At 37.4% G+C, this 18013-nt stretch overlaps 1 protein-coding gene across 1 annotated transcript in view; it reads right to left on the bottom strand.

The window, feature by feature from the left end:
• Positions 1–590: 590 nt before the first annotated feature.
• Positions 591–18013, bottom strand: part of suclg2 (succinate-CoA ligase GDP-forming subunit beta) — a 225449-nt gene continuing 208026 nt past the window's right edge. Inside the window, exon 11 of the mRNA XM_061923823.2 lies at positions 591–2178. Coding sequence (XP_061779807.1) covers positions 2066–2178 — 113 coding nt within the window. The 3' untranslated portion in view covers positions 591–2065. The remainder of the gene's footprint in view (positions 2179–18013) is intronic.

Raw genomic sequence — 18013 nt, 5'->3', positions numbered from 1 at the left:
ATTGTATTTAACAATAATAATAATACATTTTAACACGTTATTCAGTTTGTACAAACAAGGGGAATCAAATGTTTGGTGTTAACCGCAGAAGAGCAAATACGGTTTGCTGGTGTGTGTTGCCGTCTTACATTTTGAATTATGACGCAATATTGGAGCCTAATAAACGGGTTGCAACAAAGATGACTTTTCTGATTGATTGTTTCACACCACAACAGGTGCAAGATAGGCCGCCTCGCGCGTCACAACAAAGCTACTCCATATCAACACTTCATCAGCACCGCACTAGCTGGCTATTATATGTCATTCATCTAGTTAATAGAGCCGACTGAAGTTTATGATTGTGATTGTAAATTAAAATTTTCAACCGAGAGCACTTGAATAATTTTATGCTAAATAAAGCATAAACATGGAACGTTTTCTTCCTTTCTATAAACATATGAATTCATCATTGACATGGAGCAACATTAAATAGTATATGTGTACATGAGGCTGGCAAGGTGATTTAAAAAAAAAAAAATGTCCATTTGAATCGGTGTGAATTATTTGTGATTTTATTTTGACAGGAAAAAAAAAACACACAGAAATATAAGTAGGATATCAATTGTTTTTATTGTTTGACAGCTTTCAATTTGACACATTTCCACGAATAACATTCGCAAAAGAGGACGCTCATTATTTAAATTCGGCTATATTCAGGTTACATCTGTACTCTCCCTTTTACCCATCTGGAGTACCGTATTTTTCGGACTATAAGTCGCAGGTTTTTTTTTTCATAGTTTGGCCGGGGGTGCGACTTATACTCAGGAGCGACTTATTTGTGAAATTATTAACACATTACCGTAAAATATCAAATAATATTATTTATCTCATTCACGTAAGAGACTAGACGTATAAGATTTCATTGGATTTAGCGATTAGGAGTGACAGATTGTTTGGTAAACGTATAGCATGTTCTATATGTTATAGTTATTTGAATGACTCTTACCATAATATGTTACGCTAACATACCAGGCACGTTCTCAGTTGGTTATTTATGCCTCATATAACGTACACTTATTCAGCCTGTTGTTCACTATTCTTTATTTATTTTAAATTGCCTTTCAAATGTCTATTCTTGGTGTTGGGTTTTATCAAATAAATTTCCCCCAAAAATGCGACTTATACTCCAGTGCGACTGATATATATATGTTTTTTTCCTTCTTTATTATGCATTTTCGGCCTGTGCAACTTATACTCCGGAGCGACTTATACTTCGAAAAATACGGTACTTATTTTATTATATATTACAAAACTAGTTGAGGCTGCTTTTTAAACATATCTGAATGAAATGAATGGAAAGAGATGAACGTTTTTTTTTTTTTTTACAAACCACTTTTAGGCACCGATTTACAATATTCTGAATACACTAAGTGAAGGAGTACTCTTCAAATAAGAACTCATGTAGAAAAATTCACAGCGTTTTAAGTTTGTATACTTCATCTATGTGATGAATGATAATATACACATTATTGGATGGATGGAGGGAGAAACAACAAAATAAACAAGAGTATTGAACGGGACTGTTGTCTTTCAGTTTAGACAAGTTGAATTAATTTGTTTTCATTTTTTTCCATGTTGTATAAAATATAAGGTGATTGATAATGCCTCCTAAAATCCACTTGATTGAAGCAATTACCAAAAAAATGGTTCTACAAAAAAAAAAAAAAAAAAAGTTTTAAAAAAGGGAATGGGAAAAAGTGTTTTATCGAGATCTCAATATCGTGTGTGTGTGTGTGTGTGTGGGTACTGTTTGACTGACTTTCTTCATGGGGAAATAAAAAGCAATACATTTCTATTCCAATCAATGCCAATCAAGGTAGAGAGTAGAGGCGATGACAGGAACTATGAGTAGAAAATCGGGCTCATAAAGCATTGCTGCAGTGTGAAAGTAGCTGATGACAGTTTGTTAAAAAAAAACACGCCTATCACGCTACCGGCCTGAAGTCTGCATGTTGGTCACATGACTGAGAATGAACAGACAAAAGAGTAAAGGCCACCTGAGGTCGCTGAGGAAAAGGAGATCTTTCTACTTCCTGATGGCGGCCACGGCTTTCTTGGCGGCGTCGTCCAGGTTGTCGGCCGATGTGATGGGCAGGCCGCTCTCGGTCAGGATCCTTTTGGCTTCATTGACGTTGGTCCCTGAAGGACACAGTAAAACATCATTAAGTCACGTGATCACTCCAATCCAGTGTTTTTCTAACCTTTTTTTTTTTCATTGAAAAAAATCCAGGGGCACACCACCAGCAGAACATGTTGAAAACGAAACCCAATAGTCTATATCAGGGGTCCCCAAACTTTTTGACATATTTTTGAGCGCCGTGTGTAATGTTCTATATTCTCAATGGAACATTGAATGTTTTGGTGTTTACTGGCGTCATCTTGCAGTCCACACGTATCTCTTATGTGTGACTGCCATCTACTGGTCACACGTATCATTACATCATGTACCAAATAAAATAGCTTTGAGGTCGGTAAGCACAACTAGAGATGTCCGATAATATCGGACTGCCGATAAATGCTTTAAAATGTAATATCGGAAATTATCGGTATCGGTTTCAAAAAGTAACATTTATGACTTTTTAAAACGCCGCTGTACGGTGTGGTACCCGGACGTAGGGAGAAGTACAGAGCGCCAATAAACCTTAAAGGCACTGCCTTAGCGGGCCGGCCTAATCACATAATATCTACAGCTTTTCACACACACAAGTGAATGCAAGGCATACTCTGTCAACAGCCATACAGGTCACACTGAGGGTGGCCGTATAAACAACTTTAACACTGTTACAAATATGCGCCACACTGTGAACTCACACCAAACAAGAATGACAAACACATTTCGGGAGAACATCCGCACCGTAACATAACATAAACACAACAGAACAAATACCCAGAATCCCTTGCAGCACTAACTCTTCCGGGACGTTACAATATACACCCCCCCCCCGCTACACCCCCACCTCAACCCCGCCCACCTCAACCTCCTCATGTATGTCTCAAATTCCAAGCTGCTGTTTTGAGGCATGTTAAAAAAAAATAATGCACTTTGTGACTTCAATAATAAATATGGCAGTGCCATGTTGGCATTTTTTTCCATAACTTGAGTTGATTTATTTTGGAAAACCTTGTTACATTGTTTAATGCATCCAGCGGGGCATCACAACAAAATTAGGCATAATAATGTGTTAATTCCACGACTGTATATATCGGTATCGGTTGATATCGGAATCGGTAATTAAGAGTTGGACAATATCGGGATATCGGCAAAAAAGCCATTATCGGACATCTCTAAGCGCAACCATAATTATTCTGTACATTAGGTGCCTTATAGTCCGAAATATATGGTACTTGGTTATTCAAGTCACAAAATGTAAATAACGTATTGTTGGCGGTTTTTGGATTGTTATTTATTGGATTTTATGGGCGGAATAGAGGACCACCCATTAGCTCTGCTGTAAGCAAACTAGGGTTGTACGGTATACCGGTATTAGTATAATACCGCGATACTAATGAATAATTTTTGGTACTATACAGTCTCTGAAACGTACCGGTCCCCCCCCCAATTTGGTTTTTGCGCACAGTTCTGACACTAAGAGTACCGGACCACAGGTGTGAACACAGCCAAAAGACAAAAAACACAGAAACCGGCTTTGTGTGGATGCACCTGATCAGCCATCTGCACACACACACACACGCACGCGCACACGCACGCGCACGCGCACGCGCACGCGCACGCGCATTCTTGTATTTGTTACTTTCTTGAGACCTCCGAATAATCCCTACCTCTTTAGGACCACCCTTTCTAGATATATAAAGATTTGTATTGACAACAATTAATAATATATATATACTAAGCAAATATCAAAAAGCTTGTTGTGAAAAAATTTGTTGGAATTTCACAAGAAAAAGGTCACAAATTCACAAGAAAAACTTAGAATTGTAGCAGTATTATAATAAAAGTCGTAATTTTACCCAACACAAGTCAACATTTTACAAGAAAAACTGAGAATTTGTGCAATATTATAATAAAAGTTGGAATTTTACAAGAAAAGCTTAACATTTTGGCAATTTTATGAAAACATATTTAATTTGAATAAAAAAAATAAAAAAATGTTTGCAATATTGTAATAATAATCGGAATTTTACTTGGCAAAATTATGACAAAAGTCACAATTTTACTCCAAAAATGTCACTGTTTTACAAGAATATTGTAATATTGTGATAAAAGTCAGAATTTTATATGACAAACGTCACCATTTTGCATTATAAAGTCATAATTTTACATAAAAAAGTAATAATTTTACATAAAAAAGTTGTAATTTTACATAAAAAAGTAATAATTTTAGGAGGGAATATTGCAATATTACAGAAACAGAAAGAATATGAGAAATTGTTCCCAATTTTAATAGGAAAAAAGTTGAGTTATTTTTATTTATTTTTTTGGTAATTGGTTTTAAATCTTTATTATTTACTTCAAGTTATTACAGTATGTCTCTATACACAGTACATATTTATCTTATTTTTTTAATACATTTTGGCCAAAGATGGTGCATTGCAATTTCTTACACACACTTGTTATTTCATATGTTGACCAGAGGGTTAACATTTTTAAAACCGACACACAGTCAATTTGAAAAATCCCTCCTTTTAGGGACCACCCTCATTTTGATAGATTTCACCACCAGGGATGCAAATGAGACATTCTCTATTAGATGCAATGCTTTTCCATATTGGGACCATGATTTATGTCCTAACTTGTTCACTGGTCCTCATATGGAAGGTACTTTTCCTTGTTGATGTCTCAAGAAGAGGTAGAAATACAAGAACACACACACACACACACACACACACACACACACACACACACACACACACACACACACACACACACACACACACACACACACACACACACACACACACACACACACACACACACACACACACACACACACACAATGGTGGGATCCACACAAATCCAGATGGATGACACAGTGCAGGTTATTTTCTCTGTAAACACTGCCACTGACTGCAATGTGTGCTTCCCTGGCTGCAGCATGGACCAGAGGGTAGCAGGTGCCGGCTTACATGGTGGCCCAGTGCCCCGGTAGAGCAGCACCCAAACACAAAGACACTAACCCACGACTGGCTGCCTCCGAGCGCTGCTCTCCATGAAAAGAAACACAAAGCTGACAAGGCTGTCACAACACGGGCGGAGGGGGTGCCGCGGTGGACAGAAGGACACAGCGAGCGAGGGCGGCCCGGGGAATGCCAGTAAACGAGACGGAAGCCAAAGAGCACAAAGGTTAAATGAGGCAAAAAACAAACAGCGCAATGCAGTAATGCTGATGTACGTACGACAACAAACTACCGTATTTTTCGGACTATAAGTCGCAGTTGTTTTCATAGTTTGGCCGGGCTCCAGTGCGACTTATATATGTTTTTTTCCTTCTTTATTATGCATTTTCGGCAGGTGCGACTTATACTCCGGTGCGACTTATACTCCGAAAAATACGGTAATTGTTGTTTGTGAGCTGATCTCACTGGTTCAACACTCATGTAAACTCTTTTTCTTAAATTGGTGTTGTGGAACTGTAAGATTTTTTTAAATTGACCATGTTTTTTTTTCAATTATACATTGCGGATTTAAAAAACATAAATAACGCATATTCCACATAGTTTTGTCCTAAATTAAGTGTTAAATTATGAATGTATCACAATGTAGTACCGTATTTTTCGGATTATAAGTCGCAGTTTTTTTTCATAGTTTGGCTGGGAGTGCAATTTATACTCTAGAGCGATTTATGTGTGAAATTATTAACACATTACGGCGCATTGTCTACCTTTAGAGTTGGCAGAGTTGTTTAAAAGCGACACCGAGGAAGATGATTTCATGGGATTTAGCGATTAGGAGTGACAGATTGTTTGGTAAACGTATAGCATGTTCTATATCTTATAGTTATTTGAATGACTCTTACCATAATATGTCACGTTAACATACCAGGCACGTTCTCAGTTGGTTATTTATGCGTCATATAACGTACACTTATTCAGCCTGTTGTTCACTATTCTTTATTTATTTTAAATTGCCTTTCAAATGTCTATTCTTGGTGTTGGGTTTTATCAAATAAATTTCCCCAAAAAATGCGACTTATACTCCAGTGCGACTTATATATGTTTTTTTCCTTCTTTATTATGCATTTTCGGCCGGTGCAATTTATACTCCGGAGCGACTTATAATCGAAAAATACGGTAATTATCTTTTTTTTTTGTATTATTATTTGGTGGCGATTGATGAAGATATTCACCAAACGGGACTTCCGTTCACGGGTAAAGGGTAAAAAATGTTAACAACAATGTTAACAACACAAGCAGTAAATCTTAGCGATTTGGACACCTGATTATTTTTTTTAATAAATGTTTTATTTTTTTAATCAATCCAACAAAACAATACACAATATTACCATAATAATGCAATTCCAATTCCAAAACCAAACCAGACCCAGCAACATTCAGAATAGCAATAAACAGAGCAATTGAGAGGACACACAAAACAATCCAAAAGCAGTCAGACAAAAATGAATATTATCAACAACAGTATCAATATTAATAACAATTTCAACATAGCAGTGATTAAAACATCCCTCATTGACATTATCATTACAGACATTTATAAAAAAAAAAACTATATTTTTTATAAATGACACCTGATTCTGACCATTTGGATAGGTGGCCAAATACTTTTGGCAATATAGTGTATATAAATGACGAGTGAAAAAATGGATCTGCAACTTTGCATCAAACATTAAAATTAGAGATGTCCGATAATATGCGTTAAAATGTAATATCGGAAATTATCAGTATCGTTTTTTAAATTATCCGTATCGGTATCGTTTTTTTGTTGTTGTTGTTTTTTTTAAAATTAAATCAACATAAAAAACATAAGATACACTTACAATTAGTGCACCAACCCAAAAAAAAACTTCCTCCCCCATTTACACTCATTCACACAAAAGGGTTGTTTCCTTCTGTTATTAATATTTCTGGTTCCTACATTATATATCAATATATATCAATACAGTCTGCAAGGGATACAGTCTGCACACATGATTGTGCGTGCTGCTGGTCCACTAATAGTACTAACCTTTAACAGTTAATTTGACTCATTTTCATTAATTACTAGTTTCAATGTAACTGTTTTTGTATTGTTTTACTTTCTTTTTTTCAAGAAAGTGTTTTCAATTTATTTATCTTTTTTTTTTTTTTAATACATTTTTTTAAAAAGTACCTTATCTTCACCATACCTGGTTGTCCAAATTAGGCATAATATTGTGTTAATTCCACGACTGTATATATCGGTTGGTATCGGTATCGGTTGATATCAGTATCAGTTGGACAATATCGGAATATCGGATATCGGCAAAAACCCATTATCGGACATCCCTAATTAAAATGCATGTTTTTCATATTTTTTTCTTCTTACAGTGGTTAATCTCTTTCTACAAAATTCATCAAATCCATCAAATCCATCACTATAAAGTAAAAACAGTGTTTTTCATGACTTGATAAGAAAGTAATTTTTTTTTTTTACAGAATGAAAAACTGCCTGTACATGAATAAAAGTATTTTTATGTCGATAGTTGAATGGAACATTTCATTTTATTATTTATTTTTAAATTTTTGTTTCTTTGTCTTCCAGCTTTGTCGGAATCACTCCTTAAACATGTGGGAGAATACAGTCGTGGTCAAAAGTTGACATACACTTGTAAAGAACATAATGTCATGGCTGTCTTGAGTGTCCAATAATTTCTATAACTCTTATTTTTTTTGTGATAGAGTGATTGGAGCACATACTTGTTGGTCACAAAAAACATTCTTGAAGTTTGGTTCTTTTATGAATTTATTATGGGTCTACTGAAAATCTGCTGGGTCAAAAGTATACATACAGCAATGTTAATATTTGGTTACATGTCCCTGGGCAAGTTTTACTGCAATAAGGCGCTTTTGGTAGCCATCCACAAGCTTCTGGTTGAATTTTTGACCACTCTTGACAAAAATTTATAAATAAAGTTGATTTGATTTGATTTGAAATTGGTGCAGATTAGCTAAATGTGTTGGTTTTCTGAGATGGACTTGTTTCTTCAGCATTGTCCACACGTTTAAGTCAGGACTTTGGGAAGGCCATTCTAAAACCTTAATTCTAGCCTGATTTAGCCAATCCTTTACCACTTTTGACATGTGTTTGGGGTCATTGTCCTGTTGGAACACCCAACTGCGCCCAAGACCCAACCTCCGGGCTGATGATTTGAAAGAATTTGGAGGTAATCCTCCTTTTTCATTGTCCCATTTACTCTCTGTAAAGCACCAGTTCCATTGGCAGCAAAACAGGCCCAGAGCATAATACTAACACCACCATGCTTGACGGTGGGAATGGTGTTCCTGGGATTAAAGGCCTCACCCTGTCTCCTCCAAACATATTGCTGGGTATTGTGGCCAAACAGCTCCATTTTTGTTTCATCTGACCACAGAACTTTCCTCTAGAAGGTCTTATCTTTTTCCATGTAATGTCAGATGAAACAAAAATTGAGCTGTTTGGCCACAATACCCAGCAATAAATGCGTACACATTTTATTTAGAAGCGTCAAGTTTTTCCCTCTCACCAAATTTAAGCACTAGCAGGTTGTAGCTCTCAATGCTCTCGCTGCCTCGACAAACGGATCGATAGCCTTTTTGTCAGAAATCCTATTAACAGTGCTACTTAACGCCTAATATTTCATCTCTTCTCTACAAGCGGAAAATAAGTCATTCCAACACATCTCTTCCTAGCTCGCTGTGCAAACAATCAATTCTGGAGTGTAATTAATTAGTGCAAGGGCAGGAAGAGGCCTTACGCCGGAACCAGCGGGACGATAGAGTGTCCTGATTCAATTACGGAAGCAACGGATGTTTTACTTACCCGCGTCCACGTGGAGCTATACTGGTTTTCACAGTTTTAGATCAGTCGGATCATTAAAACCAATTTGCACGTATGCGAAGCGGCAATAGATAAAACAAGACACGCATCCATAACGCATGACATATTCAGCAAAAGACAAACGTCTACTGCAAGGACATTCAGTGGCGTGATAAAGTAAATAACATGTGCAGGTTTGCTATTTTTTCCCCCCCTTTCATAAATATTCATGTATTGTGAAGTACGTGCGGCATTGTTTAGTTACTGCTGCGTCTGTGTACTCCAAGTCTGAGGACAGAACACGCAATTTATCTGGCATTTATCTGCACGTCTGTGTGTGTGTGTGTGTGTGTGAGTGTGTGAGAGAGAGAGAGAGAGAGAAAGAGAGTCGATGGCACTATGAGCAGAAGGGAGCGCTGATATCTCACAGCAGCAAAGACAAGGACAGAACCCAGCTGGATGCAGCGCCTCTGGGTGTGTGTGTGTGTGTGTGCGTCCAAGGCGATGGGTATGTGTTCACCTGCAACCACTAGGTGCTGCTAGAGACCTACTCTCATCTTGGATTGCCCCACACAGGCTTTTTAGTACACCTTTTCCACGGCCAAATTCACGCACTTTTTAAGGACTGTCAAGATCAATTTTTTTCAGTTTTTCCAGTACCCTTCAAAAGGTAAATGGTAAATTGTTTATACTTGTATAGCGCTTTTTCTACCTTTAAGGTACTCAAAACGCTTTGACACTATTTCCACATTCACCCATTCACACACACTGATGGCGGGATCTGCCATGCAAGGCCCTAACCACGACCCACCAGGAGCAAGGGTGAAGTGTCTTGCTCAAGGACACAACGGACGTGACTAGGATGGCGGAAGCCAGGGATCGAACCAGGAACCCTCAGGTTGCTGGCACAGCCGCTCAACCAACCTAGCCACGCCGTCTCCAAAATTGGACTATCAGTCAAATAAATGTTATTAAATTTAATAGTTACGATACAAATAATTACAATTAAAATTAAAAAGGCGAAAACCAGTGTGAATCAATGCATAGTAAAAAGTGGACACTCTAACCCAGGGGTCACCAACGCGGTGCTCGCGGGCACCAGGTAGCCCGTAAGGACCAGATGAGTAGCCCGCTGGCCTGTTCTAAAAATAGCTCAAATAGCAGCACTTACCAGTGAGCTGCCTCTATTTTTTTAATTTTATATATTTACTAGCAAGCTGGTCTCGCTTTGCTCAACATTATTAATTCTAAGAGAGACAAAACTCAAATAGAATTTGAAAATCCCAGAAAATATTATAAAGACTTTGTCTTCACTTAATTAAATAAATGTATTTTTTTAATTTGCTTCTTATAACTTTCAGAAAGACAATTTTAGAGAAAAAATACAACCTTAAAAATGATTTTAGGATTATTAAACACATATGCCTTTTTACCTTTTAAATTCCTTCCTCTTCTTTCCTGACAATTCAAATCAATGTTCAAGTAAATTTATTTTTTTTATTGTAAAGAATAATAAATACATTTTAATTTAATTCTTCATTTTAGCTTCTGTTTTTTCGACAAAGAATATTTGTGAAATATTTCTTCAAACTTATTATGATTAAAATTCCCCAAAATTATTCAGGCAAATCTAGAAAATCTGTAGAATCAAATTTAAATCATATTTCAAAGTCATTTGAATTTATTTTAAAATTTTTGTTCTGGAAAATCTAGAAGAAATAATGATTTGTCTTTGTTAGAAATATAGCTTGGTCCAATTTGTTATATATATAATTGCAGATTGGATTTTAACCTATTTAAAACATGTCATCAAAATTCTAAAATTAATCTTAATCAGGAAAAATTACTAATGATGTTCCTTACATTATTTTTTGAATTTTTTCAAAAAGATTCGAATTAGCTAGTTTTTCTCTTCTTTTTTTCGGTTGAATTTTGAAATTGAAGATAAACTATGTTTCAAAATTTAATTTTCATTTTTTTCATGTTTTCTCCTCTTTTAAACAGTTCAATTAAGTGTTTTTTTGTTCAATTTGAAAAATGTGCACTTAGAGAAAATATAAAAAAGTGTTGCATATTGATATTTATCTGTTTCTATATATATTTATTGTGAGAAACCATTAAGATGATCAGTGTTTCCACAAAGATAAATATCATTCATTATTAATAATAACAGAGTTAAAGGTAAATTGAGCAAATTGGCTATTTCTGGCAATTTATTTAAGTGTGTATCAAACTGGTAGCCCTTAGCATTAATCAGTACCCAAGAAGTAGCTCTTGGTTTCAAAATGGTTGGTGACCCCTGCTCTAGCCACTAGGCCACTGGATAGCCTTGTTGTTTGAGGTCACCAAATGCCGTCTGTAGGAAAACTAGGGAAAATCTGCTAAAACCGAAGCCTAACATTGAATCAGCAGTTATCATTAACTGAATGGGGCATAGAAAATGAAGCAGTGTGATTATTCAATGTAAAATGTGTCTCCATTTGTGTTTTTTATTTTTTATTTCTTATTCTTTTTCTTACTTACAGCACTCAGTGACATCGAACAGCGCATATTGATTCACACCGTATTGTGCTTGAAAACTGCATAATGTGATATAAACACACGCACCCTCAAAATGTCAATTTCACTCATTAATTAACAAAACTGTTCCACATTAATATAAGGATAATAAATGAAAGGAAAATATGTTGTTTATTACACAACACCTCAGTCACCTTTCATTAAGCATGTCTCGCCTTATAACTGTGGCTATGATAGCAAATGAACAAAAAGACAAAAGTGAACTTTTTTTGCTTTCACTGAGATAGCCAGACAAGTTAAGCAGACAACGAAAATAATAGAGCAAGTAATGCAAACAACCATGTGTAAAAACTACAAAATCATTCATATTAACTCAGCTCAGCTAACCGTGTTTTGAAAAAAAAAAAATACCAGTGACATCTTTAATATATACATATATACATCTTTAATATATATATATATATATATATATAGGGACGGCATGGCGCAGTGGGAGAGTGGCCGTGCGCAACCCGAGGGTCCCTGGTTCAATCCCCACCTAGTACCAACCTCGTCATGTCCGTTGTGTCCTGAGCAAGACACTTCACCCATGCTCCTGATGGGTGCTGGTTAGCGCCTTGCATGGCAGCTCCCCCCATCAGTGTGTGAATGTGTGTGTGAATGGGTAAATGTGGAAGTAGTGTCAAAGCGCTTTGAGTACCTTGAAGGTAGAAAAGCGCTATACAAGTACAACCCATTTATCATTTATTCTCAGTACAAACAAGTCCAATAATGCAATGTTTTTCAACCACTGTGCCGCGGCACACGAGTGTGCTGGTGGTGTGCCTCCGGATTTTTTCAACGCAAAAAATGTGCCTTAGTTCAAAAAAGGTTGAAAAATGCTGCAATAATGTAACCATTTTAATGCAATTAAACCAAAACGACAACATGTAACTTGTTTGCTTTAACTGAGGTAGTCAGACAAGTTAAGTAGACAACCAAAACAATGGAGCAAAAAATACATCGAACCATGTTGGATTTCACTTTTATGTTAAAATACTGAACAGATGTTTACCTTATCCCAATAAACATCTGTTCAGTATTTTAACATAATACCTTATCCCAATAAATCTCTGTTTAGTATTTTAACATAAATGTGTTTAATTGTGAGGCATTAAAAGCCACAAAATGCAACGGGTCCATCAGACCCACAAACGCTGGCTGAGTAACAACAATATGAACGTTGCATGGAAAATTTCTCTGCTAGTTTCTGCATCCCACAGGGATTCTTCTTTTTGTGTTTCTGCACCTGCGGTTCCCACACAAGGTTGCAACATTGTTTGTCAACACTGTCTGCTCTCATTTTCTCGCACATTTGACCCTCTGATGTTCTGTGTACCTACATCCTGTCCTCCTCCTGTCTAGGACTGCTGTGTGTGTGTGTGTGTGTGTGTGTGTGTGTGTGTGTGTGTGTGTGTGTGTGTGTGTGTGTGTGTGTGTGTGTGTGTGTGTGTGGTACACAGAACATCAATTTCCACACTTCTATTAGCCGGGTCCAGTGGACTCGGACATCTTGTATGTAATAGAAATGTGTAGGGGGGAGGGAGGGGGGGTGTATGGTCATTAAATATGTATTCTGATATATGTTCTTTACAGAAATGAGCCAAAGTCAGTGAGTCTCAGTTTGAACAATTAATTAATTGTATAATTATTTTTTTTAATAAAAAATGAAAACCGGTCCCACAGACCCGAACACCACACAAGGATTAAAACGACAACCTCCCGGCATGACATACCGATGCACCACTGTCCTCTTGGGGGCGACACAGAGCCGCATATACGGCTATTGCGTGACAACAACCTAATGTCAGTGCTCGTGCAAAGCCAACAGATCAAGTGTGTAGCTTTCATTTTTAAGGAAACTTAGTTTATTTGTTTCCATTTTATAATTAGCCTATTGAGTCAGACTGCTGAGAAATATGTTGAACATTTCCAAGCATTTCCAAGCACTTCACCCAAAATTCTAGCATTTTTCAAACCTTGAAAACACAACATTTTCAAGGTTTTTAAGCACCTGTACGAACGTACCTGTTCTATTACCCCCCATTCCTATTGTCTTCCTTTACTTTATTTATAGTTAGCTTGATGCTGTACAGTATCGCTGAGGTCTAATGGACCTACTCAAAAACATCAATAGCTGCTTAGCTTGCAGAGCTGATCTTTTTTCTTTTGACAAGTCGTGACAAGAATCTCGAGTCCCTTCAAAACCACACAGTCACCAATTTCCCACAACTTTTGACTTCTTTCCAAGCTTCTGAGTGATGCCTTTAGTCAGCATCCTCACCCAGACCGCTCAGCTGAGGGGCTTTAAACGCACCGTTCAACAGAATAAGACCGAGCGCTTCACCACGTGGCGCTACATCGGATATTTCTGTTGCGTCGCCACTCTAATTAGCAAGCTTAGCGAGAATGTCACTTTAATGTGTGACTCAATTACAGGACGTCATATTTCAGCGGGATAATAAGGTTTGGGGTTGTGCCAAATAGAGGCGTCAGAGGAGTTGTGTTGATGCAGAAGCTCCCAAATTCTGCTCGAACTACAAAGGCTTGAACTGACGAAGGAGGAACTATCCGTTTTAGGCTCGATGTTATGTTCTTGGCACACAAGAGGGTGTGTGTTCTTCTGGGTCAGGGGTACTCAATTAAATTTGTCCAAGAGCCAGAATTTTAGCTCAGCAGACCGTGGGAGGGCCGGATTAGAGGCTAATTAAAATGTTAAATTAATACATATACCTAAAGGGGCTATCTGTAACTTGAGTTGAGTTTGTGTTTATTTGGAATATGCATGCATACAACATGATACATCACCATTTCCAGTTTCTCTATTCAACATGTTCGAAAAGGAGTAGGAAGAAGCAAAGCTTATTAAATCCTACCCCTTTTCCTTTACATAGCAGTTGCTAAAACTTTTGTTCACTTCCTGTTCTCAATTTATTCACAATATACTCTATCAGTAATAACAATACAAATAAATAAATAAATAAATACTAATTAGTGAAGTAAGTTATATTTCATATGGTGAGATAAGTAAGATTATCTAGAAAATGAATGGATGGATGAAATAAATTCAGAATGTTTACCATGGTTCTTCTTCTTTGTACTTTGTAAACACTTTAAGTTTGAAGAGTTTCCTGAAGTGGATTATATCAGTATTTTTCGGAGTACGGTATAAGTCGCACCGGCCGAAAATGCATAATAAAGAAGGAAAAAAACATATATAAGTCGCACTGGAGTATTAGTCGCATTTTTGGGGGAAATTTATTTGATAAAATACAACACCAAGAATAGACATTTGAAAGGCAATTTAAAATAAATAAAGAATAGTGAACAACAGGCTGAATAAGTGTACCTTATATGACGCATAAATAACCAACTGAGAACGTGCCTGGTATGTTAACGTGACATATTATGGTAAGAGTCATTCAAATAACTATAACATATAGAACATGCTATACGTTTACCAAACAATCTGTCACTCCTAATCGCTAAATCCCATGAAATCTTATACGTCTAGTCTCTTACGTGAATGAGCTAAATAATATTATTTGATATTTTACGGTAATGTGTTAATAATTTCACACATAAGTCGCACCCCCGGCCAAACTATGAAAAAAACTGCGACTTATAGTCCGAAAAATACGGCACATTGTTTGATTTTTTTGCTTAATCCATTCCATAATGTAATTCCACATACTGATATACTGAAGGACTTAAGTGTTGTACGTGCATAGAAATGTTTTAAATTACATTTTTCTCTAAGGTTATATTTCTCCTCTTTTGTTGAGAAGAATTGTTGTACATTCTTGGGTAGCAGATTGTAGTTTGCTTTGTGTATAATTTTAGCTGTTTGCAAATTCACTATGTCGTGCAATTTCGGTATTTTTGATTCAATGAATAAAGGGTTTGTATGTTGTCTATATCCAACATTATGTATTATTTCTAATTGATCTCTTTTGTAACACCGTTAGTGAATAAAGCGCACATTTGTAGTTTTTTTCCCCATGTTTCTACACAATAACTCAGATATGGTAACACTAGTGAGCAGTAAAGAATATGAAGTGATTTTTGGTTTAGAACATCCATCCATTTTCTACAGCTTGTCCCTTTCGGGGTCGCGGGGGGTGCTGGAGCCTATCTCAGCTGCATACAGGCGGAAGGCGGGGTACACCCTGGACAAGTCGCCACCTCATCACAGGGCCAACACAGATAGACAGACAACATTCACACTCACATTCACACACTAGGGCCAATTTAGTGTTGCCAATCAACCTATCCCCAGGTGCATGTCTTTGGAGGTGGGAGGAAGCCGGAGTACCCGGAGGGAACCCACGCAGTCACGGGGAGAACATGCAAACTTTAAGGCCTACTTTCTTATTCAAACGGGGATAGCAGGTCCATTCTATGTGTCATACTTTTCATTTCGCGATATTGCCATATTTTTGCTGAAAGGATTTAGTAGAGAACATCGACGATAAAGTTCGCAACTTTTGGTCGCTGATAAAAAAGCCTTGCCTGTACCGGAAGTAGCAGACGAGTAGCGTGACGTCACAGGTTGTGGAGCTCCTCACATCTGCACATTGTTTACAATCATGGCCACCAGCAGCGAAAGCGATTCGGACCGAGAAAGCGACGATTTCCCCATTAATTTGAGCGAGGATGAACAATTCGTGGATGAGGAAAGTGAGAGTGAAGGACTAGAGGGCAGTGGGAGCGATTCAGATAGGGAAGATGCTGTGAGAGGCGGGTGGGACCTGATATTCAGCTGGGAATGACTAAAACAGTAAATAAACACAAGACATATATATACTCTATTAGCCACAACACAACCAGGCTTATATTTAATATGCCACAAATTAATCCCGCATAACAAACACCTCCCCCCTCCCGTCCATATAACCCGCCAATACAACTCGAACACCTGCACAACACACTCAATCCCACAGCCCAAAGTACCGTTCACCTCCCCAAAGTTCATACAGCACATATATTTCCCCAAAGTCCCCAAAGTTACGTACGTGACATGCACATAGCGGCACGCACGTACGGGCAAGCGATCAAATGTTTGGAAGCCGCAGCTGCATGCGTACTCACGGTACCGCGTCTGCACATCCAACTCAAAGTCCTCTTGGTAAGAGTCTCTGTTGTCCCAGTTCTCCACAGGGAATGTAAACAATGAAACACCGGCTGTGTTTGTGTTGCTGCAGCCGCCCGCAATACACCGCTTCCCACCTACAGCTTTCTTCTTTGCTGTCTCCATTGTTCATTGAACAAATTGCAAAAGATTCACCAACACAGATGTCCAGAATACTGTAGAATTTTGCGATGAAAACAGACGACTTAATAGCTGGCCACCAAGCTGTCCCAAAATGTCCTCTACAATCCGTGACGTCACGCGCAGACGTCATCATACCGAGACGTTTTCAGCAGGATATTTCGCACGAAATTTAAAATTGCACTTTAGTAAGTTAACCCGGTCGTATTGGCATGTGTTGCAATGTTAAGATTTCATCATTGATATATAAACTATCAGACTGCGTGGTCGGTAGTAGTGGGTTTCAGTAGGCCTTTAAACGACCATTGTGTGTGTGTGTGGACAAGGATAAGGTTAGGTGGGATTTACCCTAGATAACCTCAGGCTTTTTATCTTAAGTGTGAGATGGCACAAAATGGCTCTTTCTATAGTAAAGATTAACAACCCGTGACCCAGTGCAACAGAATATTTCACCAACTTTGAAACTATTTACTGAGAGCTACTTTTTAAAACTTTTAAAATTTCATCATCCGATGTCATCATTCTTGTTCGGACTCTGAGCGCCAAGCCTCATAATTATCAGCAGCGAGCAGTACGGGTTTTTCTTTTTGCAGCCAAAGATGTTTGAACCGTGCTCCTCCTATCACCGTCCCGTGAGTCAAACATCAAATGGTCCTCATCAGAATGCACGCCAGACACGTGAGTGGTGCGTTAAGGTTTTCTCTTGATGTGCTGCCAGTCATTGATACGTCTTCATGTTGCTTACATTGTCTTGACTGTTGTCAACATATAAACATAGCTAAAGATAACAGGAGTGTCTGATCCCAATGCCAACGATAGTGTTTTTATTACATAATATCAATATTAGCACTAATCTGTGAGTGAATTGAGGCAGTAGGAGCTTCTCAGGCTACGAGGAAACACAAGAAATGTATGATTAAGTATAGTTTTCTTATCTTGGCAAGCGCATATTAACACCAATGTGAAGTGATAATAATGCTGCTAAAACAGTTTTTTTTTAATGCAGAGTCGGACTCGATATGAGAGTGTAAAAGTGTACCTAATATTGTGACAGGGTGAATCTATATAATGTTAATGAAGTTTAGAAAAAAGTTTTAGAAAAAAAAATAGTTGGGACAAGTTCATTATACTGTATAATATACTGTATATACACACATACAGTATATATATATATATATATATATATATATATA

The sequence above is a fragment of the Nerophis lumbriciformis genome, linkage group LG28 (assembly GCF_033978685.3).
Source record: "Nerophis lumbriciformis linkage group LG28, RoL_Nlum_v2.1, whole genome shotgun sequence".
In the NCBI taxonomy this organism is placed as follows: Eukaryota; Metazoa; Chordata; class Actinopteri; order Syngnathiformes; family Syngnathidae; genus Nerophis; species Nerophis lumbriciformis.
Note: the sequence above shows the minus strand (reverse complement) of the source record. Positions and strands in the feature narration are given on the sequence as shown.